The sequence below is a fragment of the Trachypithecus francoisi genome, unplaced genomic scaffold (genome assembly GCF_009764315.1).
Source record: "Trachypithecus francoisi isolate TF-2019V2 unplaced genomic scaffold, Tfra_2.0 Lachesis_group10, whole genome shotgun sequence".
NCBI lineage: Eukaryota > Metazoa > Chordata > Mammalia > Primates > Cercopithecidae > Trachypithecus > Trachypithecus francoisi.
In genome coordinates this window covers 96,577,606-96,598,499 of record NW_022681455.1, presented here as the reverse complement: position 1 = coordinate 96,598,499, position 20,894 = coordinate 96,577,606, and the positions used below count along the sequence as shown (strand labels likewise).

The window sequence follows — 20,894 nt, the reverse complement described above, 5'->3', positions numbered from 1 at the left end:
GTTTTCCGATTGCCTCCTTGCTGCCACAGCCAGTCCAACATCTTTTGTCAGAAATGATAGTTCATCACTCTTATTTGGAAGCTGCCTGTCCAGTAATTTCTGTGAGTCGAAACCCTACCAGGAGCCAGGAAGGACAAGCACAATGAAGAACTCTGAGCACCCACACAGCACAACAGCAACCTTGTCACCATCACTTACATCTGTATAGTAACTCACAATTGCCAATTCATTTTTACATACTTAATATCATGTCATAGATAGGTAGAAATGCAGACAAGTCCAGGCACTAAAGCACAAGCACTCTACTTCTAGAAGAGTTCCTCAGGTCTTCATTTATGTCCTATTTATTCTTGCTGTACACTCTATTGTGACAAACCTGGTCATTTAGTTTTCTGGGCCATCGCAGATTCAGAGCAGAACAAGAGAACGGAATAATGCTTGAGGTGGGACCATTGAAAGCAGCAAGACATGAGAGATGACAGTCAGCCAAGACACAGGAACATTCCACAAAGCTTATCGAAGCAGAGTTCACTGCATTCCAGGACCATTGCGGGTGGAGGGGAGGGCGAGAGTCTGTACAACTGCCCTTAGGAGCACCAATTTTTAGCATGAAGCAATAATAAAAAAAGGACGAGTTGGAGCCATCAGGACAAAGGTTACATACCGTGTATGGCATTCAATTACTTTTGGTAACGCATGTGACTACTTTCTTTTGCAAATGTCCCTCCAAGTTTCTAAAACTCTCCCTGAATTAATAAACAGAGTTTGAAAAGAACATTTACATTTTTTAAACAGTAAAAGCCACTCTCACAAGTAGTCCCTTGACAGGACTTCCTGCTTTTTCTCAGTCGTTAAAGACTCTCCTCCCATCAACTGCCAAGTAGCCTGGGTCTGCACACTCACATCTCAGATCCAGGCTAAAGTCCGCAGTTTGTCCCTTCCTTTCCTCCATTATTTCTCATTCTTTGACTCTGGAGTTGCATAATTTACAGTCACCCAGTGAAGAGCCATGTGTTCCAGAGTAGGAAGTTGTCACACTGAATAGAGTACTGCTGGGCTGTGTTCACACACAGAGCATTTCCCCATGCCTTTGCACAGCCAGCAGCAGCAAACCCTCTCCTTGTATGCAGGCAGCTCCGGACAATCAACGAGAAGGGGGAGGGGGTGCTGGGAAGTGCCGCGACCATAAATTCTGTCTAGGCCACTGTATAACAAAGCAGTCATAAAACCTCAATGCATTTTCAAGTCGAGACTGAAACAAGATGCCCAGAGCAACTCCTAATTTGGTTCCTAGAACCCAACAAGTTGTGAACTCATTTCCTTGGCTGGGAGGGAACTATGTAGAAGGGCAGGGGTGGAGACTGACCTCAGAACTTTGGGCAGAAACTCAACCCAAGAGTTGACAGTAACCAGGCCTGCACAAGTCTAGAGATGCTAGCAAAGCTTTAATAGAAGCAGCCCTAGAGCTGGGCTGGGAGGGGACCCTGGAGGACAGCATAGCTGGAGGTAGGAGGCCCAGGGAGTTCTGGGGTGTCTATGTTCAAATGCAGAAGGCATGTAGTCTGGTGTATGCTTGACAGAGCAACAGCACTCCTCCAACCCTAGACTGTTCTTTCAGGGATGTGCCTGAACAAGTTTATTTCATCATCTCTCTGAATCTTACTTTCCTCATCTATAAAAAGGGGTTATCAATAATCTGCCTCCAATGAGAGTTAAGCTGATCATGCATATTAACCATCTTAAATAACAGGTGTTCAATAAATGTTATTTCCTTCTCCCCACCTGGCTTTCCCTAACCCTTCCTGAATATTCTCTCTTTGGAAGTCAGCAGAAATAGGACTGCATTCATGCTTGCTCTGCTACTAGCTAGCCATAGGAACCTAGACAGATCACTCCCCTCTCTGGGCCTTAGAATCTACACATTAACTATTAGAATTATACAACAATTAAGGTGGATGAATTTAAAAATCAATACACAAAAGTCAACTGTATTTCTATATACCAGAAACAGATACAAAACGCAATTCAAAAAATGAAGCACTTAACCAGAGACTGAGAAGATGAACCACAGGCTAGGAGAAAATATTTGCAAAAGACCAGATAAAAGGCTGTTATCCAAAATATACAAAGAACTCTTAAAACTCAACAATAAGAACACAAACGGCCCAATTTAAAAATCGGCCAAAGCCCTTAACAGACACCTCACCAAAGGAGATATACAGATGGCAAATAAGCATATGAAAAGATGCTCTGCATCATTTATCATTAGAGAAATGCAAATTTCTCTAACAAAGAGATACCACAACACACATATCAGAATGGACAAAATCCAAAAACGGACAACACCAAATGCTGGTGAGGCTGCAGACAACAGGAACTCTCATTTGTTGCTGGTAGAAATGCAAAATGATATGTCTATTTTGGAAGACAATTTGGCAGTTTCCTACAAAACTAAACATGCTCTTACCATACAACCCAGCAATTGTGCTCCCTGGTATTTATCCAAAGGAGTTAAAAACTTATGTCCACACAGAAACCTGCACATGAATGTTTACAGCAGGTTTACTCATAATTCCCAAAACTTGGAAGCAACCAAGATGTTCTCCAGTAGGTGAATGGATGAACAACGGTGGTATATCCAGACAATGGAATATTATTCAGTGCTAAAAGGAAGTAAGTTGTCAAGCCATGAAAATATACATATATTACTAAGTGAAAGAAGCCAATCTGAAAAGGCTACATATTAGAAGTCTTTTGAGTCCAACTGTATGATTCCAACTATGTGACATTTCTGGAAAAGATAAAGCTATAGAGACAGTAAAAACATTCCTGGTAGCCAGGAGTTGGGGGAGGAACAAAGAACAGGTGGAGCACAGGGGATTTTTAAGGCAGTGAAAATACTCTGTATGATACCAAAATGATGGATACATGTCATTATATATTTGTCCAAACCCATAGAATGTACACCACCAAGAGTAAAGCCTAAGGTAAATTATGAACTTTGGGTGATTATAATGCACCAGTGTAGGTTCATCAACTGGAATAACTGTGCCCTCTGGTAAGAACTGCTGATAAGGGGAGGCTGTGCATGTGTGTGGGAAGGGACGTATGGGAATTTTCTGTAACCCTTTCTCAATTCTGCTGTGAATCTAAAACCGCTCTTTAAAAAAAGAAGCAATTACAAAACCATTGTAAACATTAAGTATCTAGTTATAAATCTAACAAAAAGTACATGAGCTCTTCATGGGAAAAATTATAAATATTTCTTAAGAGAAATTACGATAAAGAATGGTGAAACATATCATGCTCATGGATCAGGAAGACTCAAGATTTACAGACATCAATTCTACTCAGAGTAGTGGATTTGAATAAATACTAATCAAAATCCTAATAGGGATGTGTATGTGTGTGCGCATCACAAAAACTGATTCTAACATTTACATGCAAGTACAAAGAGCCAAGACATTCATGAAGACCAAAGGGAGTGGGATTTGCTAAACCAAATATCAAGACATGTTATAAAGCTATCGTAATCAAGACAGTGTGGCACTGTCATAAGAACAGAGTCCAATGGGATGCTATACGAGCCAAGAAACAGGTCCCTACATGCTTATCACATACACGCTTAACCTATGACAGCGGCGGCCCCACAGAACAGTGACAGAAAGCTGGGACCAATGAGTATCCATTAGAGAAAAAACAACTTACATCATACACAAGAATCAACTACAGGTAAATTAAACACTTAAATAGAAAAGAAAATAAATCTTCGAAGATTTTTAAAGAGGGGGGAAATAGAGGGTAGCCTTTGCACCTCAAGATAAAGAAAGACTTCTTAAACAGTATACACACACAAAAAAACACCAACCAAAAAGAGCGAGACTGAAAGACATGACTACATTAAAAAAAGAGAAATATCTCTTCAGCACAAAACACCATTAACAAAGTGAAAAGACAAGCCAGGGAATGGGAGGTAATATTTGCAAAGAAAACAAAAAACAAAAAGAACTAGTATTTAGAACATATAAAGAACACCTACAAATTAATAAGAAAATTACAACCTAATTTTAAAAGTGGCAAAAGAACAGGTACCTCACAAAAGAGGAAATCCAAATGTCCAATAAATATATGAAAAGCTGTTCAACCTCTTTAGCAATCTAGACTATGTAAAATAAAACCACAATGAGATCTACTACTTGCCTATTGGTTTGGTAAAAACGAAAAAATCTGACAGTACCAAATATTGGCAAGAATTTATAACAACAGAAATTATTTCTGCTACTGTGAGTATAAAAATGGAATTACCACTTTGGAAAATACTGTATATTATCTAATGCAGTTTAAGATTCCCAGCAATTCCTCTTCAAAGAACCCTTCACAAATGCATGTGCCCCAGAATACACACACATACACACACACACATACACACTGATAGCAGCATCTTTTTTTTTTTTTTTTTTTTTTTGAGACGGAGTCTCGCTCTGTCGCCAGGCTGGAGTGCAGTGGCCGGATCTCAGCTCACTGCAAGCTCCGCCTCCCGGGTTCCCGCCATTCTCCTGCCTCAGCCTCCCGAGTAGCTGGGACTACAGGCGCCCGCCACCACGCCCGGCTAGTTTTTTGTATTTTTTTAGTAGAGACGGGGTTTCACGGTATTAGCCAGGATGGTCTCGATCTCCTGACCTCGTGATCCGCCCGTCTCGGCCTCCCAAAGTGCTGGGATTACAGGCTTGAGCCACCGCGCCCGGCCAGCAGCATCTTTTGTAACTGCTCCAAACTCAAAATGACAAAATGCCACATCAACAGTAGAATGGATAAATAAATTACAGTACAGTCACAGCTGGTCTGTAACAATGAATACTATATAGCAATGAAGTGAAGAATAATATATAGTATATTCATGAATATCCACTAATATTTATGAATGCTACATAGAAAAATTAAAAATATTCATAAAATGAATACCACTATGTAGCAATGAAAATCAACTCTAGCTACATACAACTGGGATATTATGAATGCAATACTGAAGGAAAGATACAAATAGCATGATTCCAATTATATCAAAACCATGCGAAACTAGACTAAATGATTACAGGATGCATATGTAGGTGGTAAACTCTAAAGAAAGGCAAGGACGCATGAAACTTACCATGAAAGTTAAGGTAGTAAGGAGTGAGGCAGGGAGCTGTGATCAAAAAGGGATATTTAGGGACATTCTTGGGCACTAGCAATGTCCTACTTTTTTACCTGGTGAGAGCGCTTGTTTTTTAAAAGTCCGTAAAACATATAAGATTAATGTACATTCTGCATGTATATTGATCTGCATCACAACAAAAATGTTTCTTTTAAGATAGTGTCAACGTTACCTCCTCTAGGAAGTCTTCCCAGACCGCACACTGAGGTAGGTGCTCCCTCACCATTCTGCTTTATTAACTGTAAGGGCAGAGGTGGAGCCTATTTTAACTCCCTATTATATCCTGTGTCCCCAACAGTGTTGAACATATGGTGAGTGCTTAATAAATATTTGCTGAATAATCAACAATTGTATTTAAGCATCTGAGTTGGTAAAAAGTAGTTAGCCCTGGACCAATTAATTGATAACAACTAAGAATGTTCTGAGTGGTGTGATGGAGAAGAAACATACCTAGAATCAGAAAAACTAGGCTTTAGTTCTACCAGGTACTGGCCACACTACCTTAAATAAATCATGTTTTCTCTGATAGCAAAAATGATACAAATAGCTACCATTTAGGGAATTTCAATTATCTGCTACCTGTTTTTAGCTGTGTTATCTCGTTTACTCCTCACAGTGTATCTGCAGTGTGTTTATTTATTTTTTATTTTTTGGTCTTTTCTTAACAGTCAGGAAACTCAGATTCAGAGAGACTGAATAATTTTCCCAAATCACACTGATAGCCAACAAATGGCATAGCCAGAATCTCCAAAGTTCATGCTTCTTTCACACTGCTATACTGACTTATTTTTGCCTCAGTTTCTTCATCTGTAAAATGGGAACATGGTAACATATGTGCAGCCTGATGTTGTAAGGCTCAAAGGAGATCATGAATTGCTTGCAAATGTTAAAGACTACTTAAATGTAAGGAGAGTAATATGTAATAAGCATCTCTCATGGGCCCACACAAAAGCAGCAGATGGTTTCTATCCACATTGAGGTTTCAAACCAGTTTTTAAGGAAAAGCTAGATAAACAGGAAAACTAGGAACACACACCAATAAGCTGATGTAAGGAAGCCACTAGGAACAGCACATAACACAGGTTGAATTGTAAGAACAGTATTGAGGGGGCGTATGGCTTGGACCGTGCAACCGTCCCTGTTTCCAGGCTTGCTCCCTGCCATGTACCCTCCACAGGGCGGCCAGAGGGATTCTGTTAAGTCTCACTGCAATTATTTTATTCGATTAAAAAATATGTATTTTATAAGTCAGGTTTACTGAAGTATAATTTACTTAGAGTAAAATTCACCCTTTTTAGGTATACAGTTTGATGACTTTTGATAAACACACACAGTGGTATAACCACCACCACAATTAAGAGAGAAAATATTTACATCACCCACAAAAGTTCCCTTGTGCCCCTTTGCAAGCTCCATCCACACCCAATTCCCTGGAAACCACTGATGTAATTTCCATCCCTGGGGTTTTGCCTTTTCCACGATGCAGAGGTATCTTTTAATGCATAAGTCAGGTCAAGTTGTCAATCTCCCATGGCATTCAAAATGAAACCCAGATGTCTCTCCATAGCCAACAGGCCTTCCCTGCACATTGGCTTCTAACTGCCTCTTTTTTTTTTTTTGAGACAGAGTCTCGCACTGGCGCCCAGGTTGGAGTGCAATGGTATGACCTCGGCTCACTGCAACCTCTGCCTCCCGGGTTCAAGCGATTCTCCTGCCTCAGCCTCCCGAATAGCTGGGACTACAGGCACCCACCACCATGCCCGGCTAATTTTTTGTATTTTAGTAGAGATGGGGTTTCACTGTGTTATTCAGGATGGTCTCGATCTTCTGACCTCGTGATCCGCCCGCCTCAGGCTCCCAAAGTGCTGGGATTACAGGCATGAGCCACTGCGCCTAGCCCTAACTGCCTCCTTAACCTCATTGTGTGGTATTTTTCCTTCTCTGTGGTCTAGAGCTCCACTGGCCTTCTTTCTGCTCATTTCTGCGCCAGGGCCTTGCATCTGCTGTTCCCTTTTCCTCAGATCTTTCCTGATCTGCCTTTTTACCCCTCATCTCCCTCAATCCCTCTCCATTATTTAATCCCAGTTTCCTCCTTGAGAACACATATGACTATATGAAATGATCTTTGCCTTCAATTATTCCTGTACTATCTTCCTTCTCTAAAACTGTAAGGCCATTGAGGCAGGGAGCTTGTCTATCTTAGTAAAGGATCTATTCCTAGAAACTGAGAAAGTGCCAAAGTATGGCTGGTCTTCCAATGGCCTTCACAGAATGAACAAACACGCACCAAAGAAGACAGGGAACAACGAGGGCCATGTGGTTGAAATTCTAAAGAAAGGAGTCCAAGAAGAAACAGGACCTCCATAGCACATGGGGAATTAAGAGTAGGAAGAATGGCCACAGCTCAGAACTAGGTTCTCCACATATCACCATTCTACCATCCCTTCCCCAAGGTCCTCCCACCAATGAGGCCACGGAGTACCAGGGAGATAGAGTGGGTGCCTCTCCTGCCCTTGTCCACTGGTGCCCTCAGGCTTATCCATCTCCTAAGGCATGGGTCCCTCCAGCTTTTGTTGTTTGCCCTGGCTGGAACTCCTGCACACAGCCAGCTCAGATTACAGCCTTCCTTCTTCTTTCCACGTGAATTCAAAAAGAGGGGAACCCCAGGAGTTGTTTTGTCTTTGTACTGTGGAACCACCTTCAGCATTTCTCCCTGTGGAAGAGCATCAAACCATCCAGGTCTCGTAACCCTGACAGTATTACAAGACAAATTCCTACCTCGCAGGGCCCCAGATTCTCAGTGGAGAGTACACGTGGACACTACATGCACTGGTGTCCAGAATTCCCTGAGCTGATGTCCCAGTTTTCTTTCTCAATTAGCACTAGAGTTCTGAAAGCTTAATTTTTTTAAATAATTTATTATGTCAGTTGGGGGTGGCCAAGGGAGAAGGAGGGGAATTCCTTTGCCACAAGAACATCTGTTTTGCTGGGTAGGAAGATAAAATTATGACCTCAAGACTTGAGTAGAAGCTTATAGATCACGCAATCCAGTTTCCCAATTTTATATGTGAGGATACTAAGTCCTAAGGAAGTTAAGGAACTTGCCTGGGGACCATCAAGCTAAATAGAAACAGAGCTGGGATGAGAACTTGGATTCTTGACTCCCAGTCCAGACCTATTTCTACCATAAAAATTTTTTAAGTTTGGCTTTTATCCCTTTCCCTCCACTGAAACTGCACTTTTAAAGGCCCACGATAGCTTTAAATAGAATGGTCTTTCCTCAGAACTTATCTAACTTGGCAATGCCAAGAAACAGAATCCTGCTCGCCACCCAGAATTCCTGAAGCATATTCCCTTCCTGGGGATCCACTGTGGCAGGGCGCTCTGGGTTTGCCTCCTGCTTCTCTGCTCTCTGGCTCCTTTTGCCAGTTGGAGCTACCTGTGGGTCTACTGAAGGCAGGTTCCCTTCCTCACTGCCACAGTGGTGCGTCCCTTCCCTGGGCCCTCCCTCTCCTGGCCATCTGCATGCTCACCCCAGGGATACCACATCCACTCTCACGGCCCGACCACAAGGGCAGCTAAGCCCATTTCTCCTTCTAGCCCAGATCTCTCTCCTAAATGCCAGAACTACCTCCCAAGCAAACAACTGAACATTTCCTGTTACCCTGTAAGGACCTGAAATTCATGCTTATGGGTTCATCTGCCATCTTCTCTCTCTGCTCTCTTCCCTGCTCCTATCTTTCCTCACAGGTTCAAAATGGGGAGGAATTCTCTGATATACTCTCTTCTTCTCATGTACATTCAACTAGGGGTCATCTCTCCTGAGCTCAACTTCCTGTCCTCATCATTATGCCCTAGAATTTCTCTACAAACTTCCCATCCTTACTGCCCTCCTGTCTGTCTTAGGGAAGGAGATGTACATTCATGTCAAGATCAAGCTACCCATCCCCTAAGGGCTTGTGTTCCTTCTACCACTTCTTCCTTCCTATACCTTCAACTTTTCCATTCATCAGGGCTCTGGACAACTTCTTAATGGATCCAACTACTCCCATGTTAGCCAAATGAACTATAAAAGCAAACCCCTCCCAGGACCCCATACTTGCTCTCTCCCTCTCTACCTCTCACCCCTTTTTTTTCTGTAGCCCACTTTTCTTTTGGGCCTGGAGGGAGGTCCTCCATGGATTTCCTCAATCCCATACATTTCTTAACTCCACTGCAATTTGGCTTTTCTCCTACCAGTCTGTTGAAACTGCTCTTGCCAAGGTCACCAACAACTTGCCAGATTCAATGGACACCTGCCAATCTTCATCTTATCTGTCTACTGCAATATCTGACTCAACTAACCACTTCCTGCCCTTGAAAGTCTTTTCTTCCTTGGCTTTCATGATGCTACTTTGCCTGGGTTTTCTTTTTCATCTCTCAGATCACCCCCTCTCATTTTCCCTCACAGGTTCCTCTTCCTAAATTATTCTCATTTCCTGGAGGTGGAACATGTCTGTGACGGGAGACACATCCCTGCCTTCTCTCTCCTTCTCACTCAGCCTACTAAGGTTACCAACTTCTATGGCTCTCACCACTCAAAAGCACCACAGAATTTCAAACTGATCCCTCTCCCCAGGTGTGTCCTATCTAAACCACCATCAGGATCTCCACTCGGATGGTCCACAAGAATCATCAACATGACCAAATATAGTCATCCACTTTTCTCCCCATTTTCTCTCTTCCTCCTGCATTTTTCCATCTCAGGGAATGGTACTACCATCTACCAGTAGCCCAAACCAGGAATCTTGGAATCATTTTTGTCCATACTCATTAAAATTTATCTCCTCCTCAATGCTCTTCCAACTGATGAACAAATAAATTCAATTACTCCACTGCCCAAATATCTCTTGAATCTGTTTCCTTTCCCCACCCACACTACCACTGCTTTAACTTAGTTCTTAATCTTTTTCCCAAATGGGTCACAGAAGTAACTTGCCATCTGGTCTCCCAACCTCCAGAGCTGATCTTCTCCAGTCTACACAGGTGATCTAATGCCAGCCCTCAGGTGGCATCTCATTATCTTCAGAATAAAATCCAAAGTCCTTAGCACAATAGATAAGGCCTTTCATGATCTGGTTTCTGTCCCATCTTTCATTCCTCATTTCTTAACACTCCTCTTACATATTTTGTTCTAGTCAAATCACACTATTTTATACTTCTAGCATGCTCCATGTGGTGACATCTTAATGCCTTTACACATGCCAGTCCCTCTGCCTGGCATTCCTTTTTTCGACCTGCTGAACTACCACTTGTTTTAAAGGCTCAGTTCACATGCCATTTTCTCTTGGCTATCTTCCTTGAACTGCCTGCCTAGAGAAGGTGCCTTCTGTTTTACCACAGCACACTGTGCATACAGACATCGTGGCCCTTCCTACCCTGAAGTGCAAGACTCTTTTACATGTAGCTCCCTCCAGACCATGAGTTCCTCAGGACAAGGACTGAGGTGTTCCCCTCTACTTCCATGACGCTGTGTGTATGCTACCCACAAAGTAGGCAATCATAAATGCTTATGGATGGACAGATGGATGGATCTCCTACCATCCTGTCTTTCCACAGTTCTCCAAGACACCTGCCTCCACCAAAGCCAGAGCCTTCTCTCTGTTGCAATCTGAAAATGGCCCCTATTTTTGAGGCAGTAATGGAAAATTACTTTAAGACCCGTCCAGATGGTTGCTAGGGAATAGTCTGGTATCCAAATCAATGTGATATATGATGACCATTACTACCACCTCCAGAAGGAACTCAGCACCAGTTAGGCACTTTCTATTCTCTCAGCCACTGACCTCAACCACAGCTGGCACCATCAACATCTGGGTGTGAAGTCCTAGACTGTCAGGTCTCTACTGCCCATACTGGTGGTGGTCTAGTAAGAAAGGTGTGGAGTTACAATGAAAAGAACATAGGCTTTGGAATTAGACAAATCATTGTCTGAATACAGCCCTGTCACCTACTAAGCTGTGTGGCCTTGAGCAAGCCACCTTACTTTTTTGAACCTCACTTCCTCATCTGTAAAATGGAATTGATGACTGTATTTGCTCACAGGTTGACAAACAAATGAATATAATAGACTGAAAATGATGAACACTTTCCATGGCCACCAAAAGTTTTCAATGTGATTATTTTGGTTTATGGAGAATAATAAGGTTCATTCCTTGTATACCGCATATTCTTCCTTTTCTTTAACTAACATTTATTAAGACCTCCTTTATGCCAGGCATTGGGCATGGTGCTGTACTATGAGCAAAAATAAGTAACATCCTTGCTTCAGGTGACCCCAGGATCAATTTTAAAGCATGGACAAGCTATTCTCATAAGTAACAATATTCTACAGAAAAACCTATCTGTTGGCTAAGACACAGGCAGAGAATCCAAGGTAAATTGTTAGCTATGAAATCCTAGTCTTATGTATTAGTCTCCCTTTCTCTTTTCTCCATTCTACTTGCTTCTAGGATGGCTGACAAATCAAGAGAGTAGGGGACCAAATTCAGGGCACCAACTATTAGCCTTGCAGGATTTTATTTTACTTTAATTTTTTGGTGCTATGAAAAGCACAATGTTTTTCCTCTTCTCTGTAAAGAAAATTAGAACTAAAGATGGCTCAGCAGATAAAAGCTGTGGGTGGTAAATACTCCCACTATTCCCCACCACCTTTCAGGCTTCTAAGTTTCTCTTTGCATTTACTGCATCTTAGAGCTGGAAACCTGAAAGAGCCCTGAGAAATTCTACAGTGAAAACCCATATCCCAATTAACAGATGAACAAATTGAGGCCCAGGGTGGCCAAGTGATCTGCCCAAAGTTAAATGAGGGAGTGAATCAAAATTAAAATACAGTTCTCCTGATCCTCCCCTTTTACTAGTCTGCAAATCTCCCTGCTCCCTGGGTTTTAGGCACCTTAACCCAGGCAAGTTTCTTCATATGCAGCCATCCCTGGTGAATGCTAGGGCTGTCTCCACTTCTGGGCATCCTGGAAGCCACGGAAAAACCACTTCTCTTGTAATGTCACTGGCTCTCTCCTCCCAGAAACATCCTGTTTCTTACTCATGAGATACTTTCAGATCCTCCTCTTTGGTTTAAGAACCATGTCTGCATGAAAAGTTTGGTTAGAGGCGTTTTTCTCAAATTGACTCTCAGAACTACAAATGTCCTGGCTGACAAAGCTTCGTGGCTGAGGTTGCTATTCTGCAATTAACTTAGTCTTAAAAGAACTTTCATGGATACCCTACACCCCCACGGGATAAAACCATAATTCATGCTTTCATATTGAGAACATCAAGACCCTGAAAACGAAGGGAATTCCCAATTTCATACACCGTTGACAACAGAAAAGGAATTTGGGGTATCCCTGGTCCAATTCTTTCAGAAAACTGAGCCTTCGGAGGGGCAGAGGCAGAGCTACCGACCTGGACTCCTCGTTCAGTGCTCTTTCCCACCCTTTGAAATGTCACCCCAGCCTCCTGGGCTGAAGCAGCTGTGCCATCAAAAATGTCACATTAGTTATGACAAAACAGTTTGTTATATAACTGGTGCTGCAGAGCAGGCAAGGGGAAGAAGCCATGAGCATGAACCACAGCACCCCGCTTCTGCTTCTCAGGGTGGCTAAGTCCCACATACTTACTTGACAAGAGAACTCCATATGGGAAGGGAACACCCACTAATCAAAGGAATAAAAACTAGAGCTAACATTTTTATAATGATTTCCACATTCTAGACACTACTCAAAGCACATTTCATATTTTAACTCATTTCATGCTCACCACAATCCTATTATTTTCATTATCAGTCCCATTTTACAGTAAGGAAACTGAGGCACCAAATGTTATGTGCCTTGTCTAAGGTCACATATTTAGTTATCAGTAGAGCCAAGATTTGAAGCTAGGCAGCCTGTTTGCAAAGTCTATGCTCTTAACCACCTCTCCATTTTAGAGAAGCATGCTAAACTGATTCTCTAAACACAAGAAACTACCTATTTCTCTGAATCAGTGAACAGGCTACTGCTCTCTTCTCTCCTTCTGCCCAGTGCTAATCATGGATCTGTTGGACAGATTCCTTTCTATCAGTCCTGTGTGTGAATGACAGTGATGGAAGAAAATAAGAATGTGACAGATTTGAAGAAATTCTTAGGATGGAGTTCATTTGAGATCTTCAAGCTTTTTATGATGATGCAATCAGTAAGAAAGTGAGGTGAGTGCTGTTCTCATAGCATCTGCCACTTGTAAACCCACAAGTCTATGGGTATGTACAAACAGGCACACTTTTTCTTTCTTCAGAATCAAAAGTTTTCTCTATTAGTGTCAGTTCTGAGGGTAACTCTTTCCAAAATGTGTTTTTGGGTTTTTTTGCTTTTGTTTTTGTTTTTGTTTTTTCAGTTTGGAACCCTTCACCAGTTTTTCTGTTGTCTTTCAGATCAAGATGTATTCTGGTGATAATGGTCTGTCTGGCTCCATAAGAAATGACAATGAAAACACTCTGGGAGGCAGGGAGTTGAGTCCCAGTATCCAGATGGGCTGAGTACATATCGGAAAAATAGGGCCTCGTTCTACTCATATTAAATCTCCAGTGTTAACGGAGATAGGGTATTGCGAGCAGCTGAAAAACATGAGTGATCTTGTCCTATCTTTAGCAGATGTGGCATGTGAAGAAGCACAATAAAATCTGGGAATTCCATGTGTTAAAAGAAACAAGACACACTCCCACTCTGAGCATCGTAAATCTAATCCTGCCCTGTTCACACATAGAACAGACGTTCTGCATTCTTTTCCAGCCATGTTGATTCTCATGAAGCTTCACCCATTTAATCTAATTGGAAACAACCCTTTCCAACAAGCACATAGGTTCTACTTTAGAATCCAATAGGTAACTGAGGTTCAAGAATTCCACAACTGACTCCCGAGGAGATCAGGTGGACCGTTTGCCACTCTTCTGGCAGGAAGGTCTGCTGGTATTTACAGCTCAGTGCACAGTAAGGAGGGAGAGAGCACCATCCATCAGGAAAAGAGAACTCATCTGCTACTTGATCTGACATTCCGTTCACGCTCTTGCTGTCTCCGGAGAGCAAGGTGCATCCATTTGAATAAACATAGAGATGGGAGGAAGGGAGGGAGGCAAAGTGGCCATCGAGATGACTGCAGAAATAACAAGTCTACAAATCTAGAAGAGTGGTTCTCAGTGGAATACTACCCCAACGTGCGACCCTGCGGGCAAGTGTGGGAAAGGTCCTTTTAGACGGCTGCATTTCATGGAGTAATGGCTGCAGGTTGCTATTTACCTCCATTAATGCCTGTCATTTAGTAGGTGCTGAAGAGCATTGTGCTGAAAGAATGCAAGCTTGACCACTTTTCAGCCTTTTGGCTAAGACCAAGTGAAGGATGCAAGCTTGCCCTGAACCCATACCAAACAGTAGATACCCTAATTACAAAGTCAGGGTCAGCTGGGAGGAAAAAACCATCAGCTTTTTGGTGACAGGTGACCTTTTAAGACAGCCTTTCCTGACAGGGTAGGGTCTGTTCTCTGAATCACATCCCACTTGTCAAGCTGGAATATTTGTATGAGCAGTGACGTCTTCATCAGGCAAATTCTTAAATTTGTTTTAAAATGGCACTAACAGGTACTGTGGGAATGGACGCACAACCAAAGTGCTCGATTTTTATTGTGCCCGTTTTGGGAAAGACTAGCAGCTAGCATGCAATGCCTTATGGCCACCTTTGAACTCCCTTTCTAAAAATTCCACTTAATGCTCCAGAGACAGATAGCCTGAACTCAACATTACAGAAAATTCAACACCTCGAATGAGGGCAAATTGTGGCTCCCAGAGCAACTCCACAGTTCATTTTACATTTTCACCAGGTACATGGTCCAAGTGGGTGTCACTATTTGTTCAGAACTGGGAAATCACTTAAAGTGATATTCTGTCAATTCTATACCTCACAAAATTACAACTCGTTAAGGGATTTCTTTGTAAGGGTTTGGTAATTAAATAAAACTGACAGTTCTTTAAAAAATTTCTGATTAGTCTGAATAACTCAGAGTCTTATTGATTGACTATAAAATGATGAGGCTGTATCACAGGTGAGGTCACGACCCCTTAACAAGCAAAATTATTTAAAATGCCATGCAAAAAAAGAGTCACTGATTACTCACACATGGTATGTATAAAATTACATTTGTGCTGTCTCAATTATCAGTTTATTTCTCAGTACTGAAATGTTTTGGATTGTCTGACAGAGCTCCCTCACACGAATTCACAGTCACACACACAAGGGGAAAAAAAAACCCCAAAACACTACTGTTCAAATAAAAATTTTAATATAAGTACTGAGAATCAGGCTTTTCAAATGACACTCTAAAACTGTGGTATCTCTTAAGCAGATGCACGTTTCCCCTTACAACACGTATCAAGCAGAAGAACTTTATGTCAGTATCGCTGCAATGTTCCTAGGCTGATGAAGCTGTTACCCCTTTGTTCTAAATAGCAACTGCCAGCCGGTCCTTTATCATTTAACCTCAGTTACTATTGGAATATACGGGAGCCTGTTTCTTCTAATTAGCATACCACAACAAGGATGAGAACACAGGCTCAATGGAATGACTCTTTACTCTTCTGGAAATGCTAAATAAAAGGGGTTTTATTCAGTGATGTCTGAATATCCATATTCTTCCTCTCTATCCAATGTGCTGAGCTCTTAGACTACAGCCCCCCATTAGGAAATCATTGGGTTATCATAGGGTATAACCTAAAGAGGGCTCTCTGTTGAATTTCATCTGTCCAGGTGAAACAACACAGCTTCCTAATGAACCAGTACATATGGCCTGATAGGTTGGTCACCAATCGTACTGCACAAGGAAGTTGGAAACTGCTTTCTATAAATGCCACCTAGATTTTCAGGCCTGGCCCCATCCACAGAATTCTCCTGACTCAAAGTGACTCTCAGTGAAGTGGCCATCTCAAAAACCATATCTGCAAGGGAGGACTAAAAAAAATTTGTTACTAGGATACAGTGACACCAATCCCACATTTTGTGGTTAATAAAACAAGTCCTGCATTCAGCTTGGCACAAGGCCCTGATCTGATGTATTTCAAGCCAAGCTGGAGGGCTCACAGGGAAAGCTGCCATTTATGAATGCTTCAGGAGGACAGGATGCCAGGGTCCCTTGTGCCAAACAGGGACCAGAAACCTTTGTGATGGACCTTTTGAACAGACCTACCCTACTTCCTAAAGAGAGCTGGTGTATTGTGCTTTAAAAAAAATTGTTTTACCTACAAAATCTGTTTTTCCTGACATTTTTCTTGAAAAAGGTGTCCTATAAGGGTGGAAAAAAAAAAAAAAAAAGAAGTAAAGGGAAAAAGAAGAAATGCTCTGACTTCTGATTTAACAATCTCAAACATCACTCACTTCATTTTCCCCCCTCCTTGGTGTAACCAAATGCAAGACACATAGGACTTTCCTGGGGAAGTCTATATACAGCCTTCATTTAAGATTTCCTGCCCAGTACATAATTAGGAATTTTCATCCTAAAGTGGCACACCTATTTCCTCAGAGAGCTCAGCTCTCTTTGAATAAAAAAAGGCGAGGCACCCCTTTGGGGGATTCAGTATATATTTTTAAACTTCTCATTAAATCAACCTAATTTACGGGGCATGTTCAGCAAAGGCAGTTGCTTTGGCGGATGCAAAGTTAATTTGCAGACTCTGGCCTGTTCCCCTCCTTCCTCCCCTCCTGCGCCCTCCCCTCCCTCGAGCATTTCCGAAAGCTTTCGACCCCCTCCGAAGCGGCTCGGCTCTCTCCGCCAGGACACCGACTCGGCTCCGAACACCGCCGACTTACTTCGAGCCCCGCGCCCAGACCGCACCGAGCCTAGCCGAGCGTCGCCGAACTGAGCCCCATCGACTTTTCCGGTCTCGGCTGGGCGCTGTCCACCACTTGCAACGCCTGAAACCTCATCCAGCTCAGGTGGCTGGGGCTTCTACCGGGCTCTGAGTCAGCCACTGCTGATTACAGACTTCTAAAGTTTTAAAACGTCCCCCCTCGGGAGAAAGGGGTGGCGCGGCTTGCATTTACAGATCTGCAAGGGCTCCAGACAGATGCAACATGCACCTTGTTGCAAAGAGCAATTCCCCAGGCCCCGCCTCCCCATCAATTTGGGTTGCACAAGCTCAAGAGAAGCCCCAAGCTAAATTACCCTTGGCTCAGAAGGGTGCGGCGAGCCGAGGGGGCCTCTGCGAAGAAAGCCCCAGGGAGTTCTCAAACAAAAATAAGAACATGTCAAGCAGATGGGAAAATTGTCTCCGAGTCGCTACTCCCTACCATCATGGCGCCGCCTAGAACCCGCTTGTCATGCCTGTTACACATGCAAGATTTTCTGCATCTTGGTTCTGAAACCGCAAGCGTGCTTCGTCTCCCACTCCCATTCCCACCTTCCCACGAAAGGGGTTTTTATTTTCCATTGTTTCCCTACGCGATGCAATTACTTCGGCTATTCTGTCAAGTTGAAAAATAATCATTTTTGTTTACTGCACAGCAACCCCTAATTAGGAGCTGTGTGTGCACGAAGGTGTCACAGCAAAGCGACGTGGAATCTTCGCTAAATGGTCTTAAAGAACTCTCCGTCTCGAACTGACAGGCCAACGGAAGCTGGAGGCCCGGAGGGCGCACACCGTTTCGCTGCCGGCCACCCCCTCCCCAAGCAAAGCTGCCTGTGGGCTCACCAGGAACTGCCGAGTAGATAAGGGCAAGAAGCGAGCCTGCAAGTGGAAAGGAGGGGCGAGGCTCCTTACTGAGAAAGTGTGGAAGGGAAGAAATATCCCATTTTGTTTTAATTTTCAACCATCACTCAAATCCACCCCCAGTTAATTAGGAGGGGAAACTGATAGCTAAGGCAGAAGGGGGCGGCGGCAAGTGGGGCCTGAAATCCGCATTGTGGGTAGATTACATGGAACACGGCCTATGCAGAGTGTAAATAAATACATTGATAAAGGCCACGGAGCGAACGAAAACTGCGGGTGTCTGGAGAGCAATACTGGGAGGGTGGGGAGGAGAGGAGCTGGGAGCAGTAAGGGGCGGACATTCAGCCTCACAGGCAGCTTCCCTCCCCCTTTCACCTCTACCTTGAATAAAACTGTGCCCGTCACGTACGCTTGGAAACCCACTCCTTCCCCTAGCACACGACCCCTCCCCTAACCCTGGCCCTCTTTTTCTGGGGCGGGGGGGGGGGGTGCGAGGGGATGTAGAAACCACAGCCTCCAATTCAGCACCAAATGCATGAACAGCAGACGCTTGATCCTCCAACCCAGACTAGGGCTAGGTCCCCTCCATGTTAGCCAAGTTCAAAATCACTGCCCCAGGAGAAGAGCAGTGGGATTACGGACCTCGGGGGATAGGGAGGTATGGAGGGAAGAGGAGAGAGAAATAGAGACAGAATGAAACAGAGACACAGACAGAAATGGAGGCAGTGAGACAAAAAATATTCCACAAGCAAGAGTAATGATCATAATCATGCCAATAGTGTGATGTTCTGATCAATATGGCGGACACTGTCATTCATACAACTACAGGCGCTCCCCTTCCCCCTCCCAAAAAACACCCACCCAGGAGTTGGGGTGGAGGACCCAGAACAAACGTAGGGAGTGGGGGAGGGGAGTCAAATATAGGGGTGTGTGTGTGTGTGTATGTGTGTGTGTGCACGAATTAAAAAACAGGCCTGGAGAGCAATGTGGAGTAAGCAAGGTAATAAAAACGATTTTAAAAATTACTCTTATTAAAAGTACAAATCCCAGTGCCACAGGGACTTACTTCATCTGCTTCACAATGGTGCTTTTTCCTGATTCTCCAGCCCCTGTTGGGACACAGACAGTGGGGAAAAACTGGTGAGTGTCAGCTTAAGGGAACAGGGGGAGGGGGGACTCAGGCATGCGAGGGGGTGGGCGATCCTGGGCACATGGTGGTGCCAACTTGGGGACCAGGTCTCCCGGGCGCGGGTGGGGTGGGGGAGCTGGCGGCAGGGGGTGCGGAGTGGCCGGGGTCGGGGGATGGGGGTAGCAGCGGCGGTCCTTACCCAGCAGGAGTAATTTCACGTCTTTGGCGGCGCTGATGCCATCCTCTTTGAGGTTTTTCTCAATCGCCTTGCTCCGCTCGAGGGCGGCTCTCTCCTCTGCGCTCAGAGTACATCCCATGGTGGCCCCTTCCCTGCCACAGCCCGCACGACTCGGCTGGCACGGCTCCCCGGCTCGGAGCGCCCCCCACCCCCCCAGAGAGCAGAGCCTGGGCTCAAGGGGGGAAAATCACGATATCCTCTCCTGGGCTGGAAACAAAAATGTCGGGAAACCAGAACCCCCCAAAAAGACGGCCGCTAACAAGATTCCAGCAGCGGAGACTCGCGGCAGCTGGCGGGGGTCTGGGGTTGTCGAACCGAGGATGGCCGGGGTTTGGGGCTCCGCAGCCGAGGGAGGAGGCGCCCGCGGGCCGAGGAGGCGCGGGCTGCAGGCACTGAGGCTTGTGCACGACCCAAAATAAATAAAATAATAGTCGAGGCTGGAGCCGCAGCCGGAGCCGACGGAGGGTGGGGTGGGGGGCAGGGTGGGTCCTGCTGCCGCGGCTGCCGGAGGAGGAGGAGGCGGCGGCGGAGGAGGAGGAGGTGGAGGAGGCGGCGGCGGCGGCGCGGGATGTGGAGGGAGTGAGTTAGGGGGTGCTGCTAGTGCATGTGCATCGCCGCTCTTCAGCCGTCCGTGCGTCCGCGGCGCCTTCGCCGACCCCCGCGCGCAGGGCAGGGCTGGGTAGGGGGCCGGGCCGGGAGGCAGGTCTCTAGCGGGAGGCGGCGTCGCTGTCTCCCAGAGCTCGCATCGCTCGGTGAGCCTACCGGAGAGAGGGAGAGCGCCAGGGAGCCGCGGCCAGCCGGGAGCTCGAGGGAGAGGGAGAGAGAGAGGCAGGGAGGGAGGGGAAAAAAAATGGGAGCGCTAACGAGCGCGCGCGCGCGCCAGGGACCGGGCGGGGAGAAGAGGCGAGTGCAGCGCGCGAGTGCGCCAGCGGCTCTGCGCACCCGGCTCCGCGGGCCGCCCGCTGACGTCAGCAGGGCCGCGCGCCGGGCCCCCGGGACTGGAAAGGCGCGGGGCGGGGGAGGCGCGCGCCGGAGTTCGCGTCAGCCGTCGGCGGCGCGCACGCGCGCTCGCGGAGCGGCCTGCCCCTCCCCCCAGAGCCCTCCCAGCCCGCGGCTCCCCCGGGGTGGGCGCGTGCGGGGCTGGCGGGGGCGGGGCGTGGAGCCGGGCGCGCGCCGGGGCGTCCCACCCCGCCCCCGCCCCCGCCCCCGCTCCACGCGCCGGCGGCGCGGACCTCCCTGTCAATGGGAGCGCGGGACCGGGCTGCCTGCACGGCGGTCAGGTGGGCCCCCAGGTCGTTGCCAGCGCGGCCTCTATCCCTCTCGGGTCGGCTCTCCATCTTGTCGCCCGCAGCCCGCCTTCTCCGTGGCTCTGCTGCCGCTGGGGCCGCAGAGCCGAGGCCGGGTTACCTCAGGAAACGCGATGTGGTAGTGGGTCGGAATAAACCCTCCCTCCCCAGAATTCGCCTTGGGGGCATGAGGACAGATTCGGCCTTTTCGCTTCCTGAGTCCACATTTAGTGAGCACTTAGTATGTGGGAGCTGAGGCTGTAAGGAGGGGAACGGAGCGGGC

At 45.6% G+C, this 20,894-nt stretch overlaps 1 protein-coding gene across 2 annotated transcripts in view; it reads right to left on the bottom strand.

Annotated features, from left to right (window-relative positions):
• GNAO1 (G protein subunit alpha o1) overlaps positions 1 to 20,358 on the bottom strand; it is a 168,388-nt gene extending 148,030 nt beyond the window's left edge. For both annotated transcript variants that reach the window (XM_033218447.1, XM_033218448.1), the window contains exons 1-2: positions 19,287 to 20,358; positions 19,025 to 19,067 (exon numbers count right to left, since the gene is read on the bottom strand). In XM_033218447.1, coding sequence (XP_033074338.1) covers positions 19,025 to 19,067; positions 19,287 to 19,404 — 161 coding nt within the window. In that variant the 5' untranslated portion in view covers positions 19,405 to 20,358. The remainder of the gene's footprint in view (positions 1 to 19,024; positions 19,068 to 19,286) is intronic.
• Between the last annotated feature and the right edge of the window lie 536 nt (positions 20,359 to 20,894).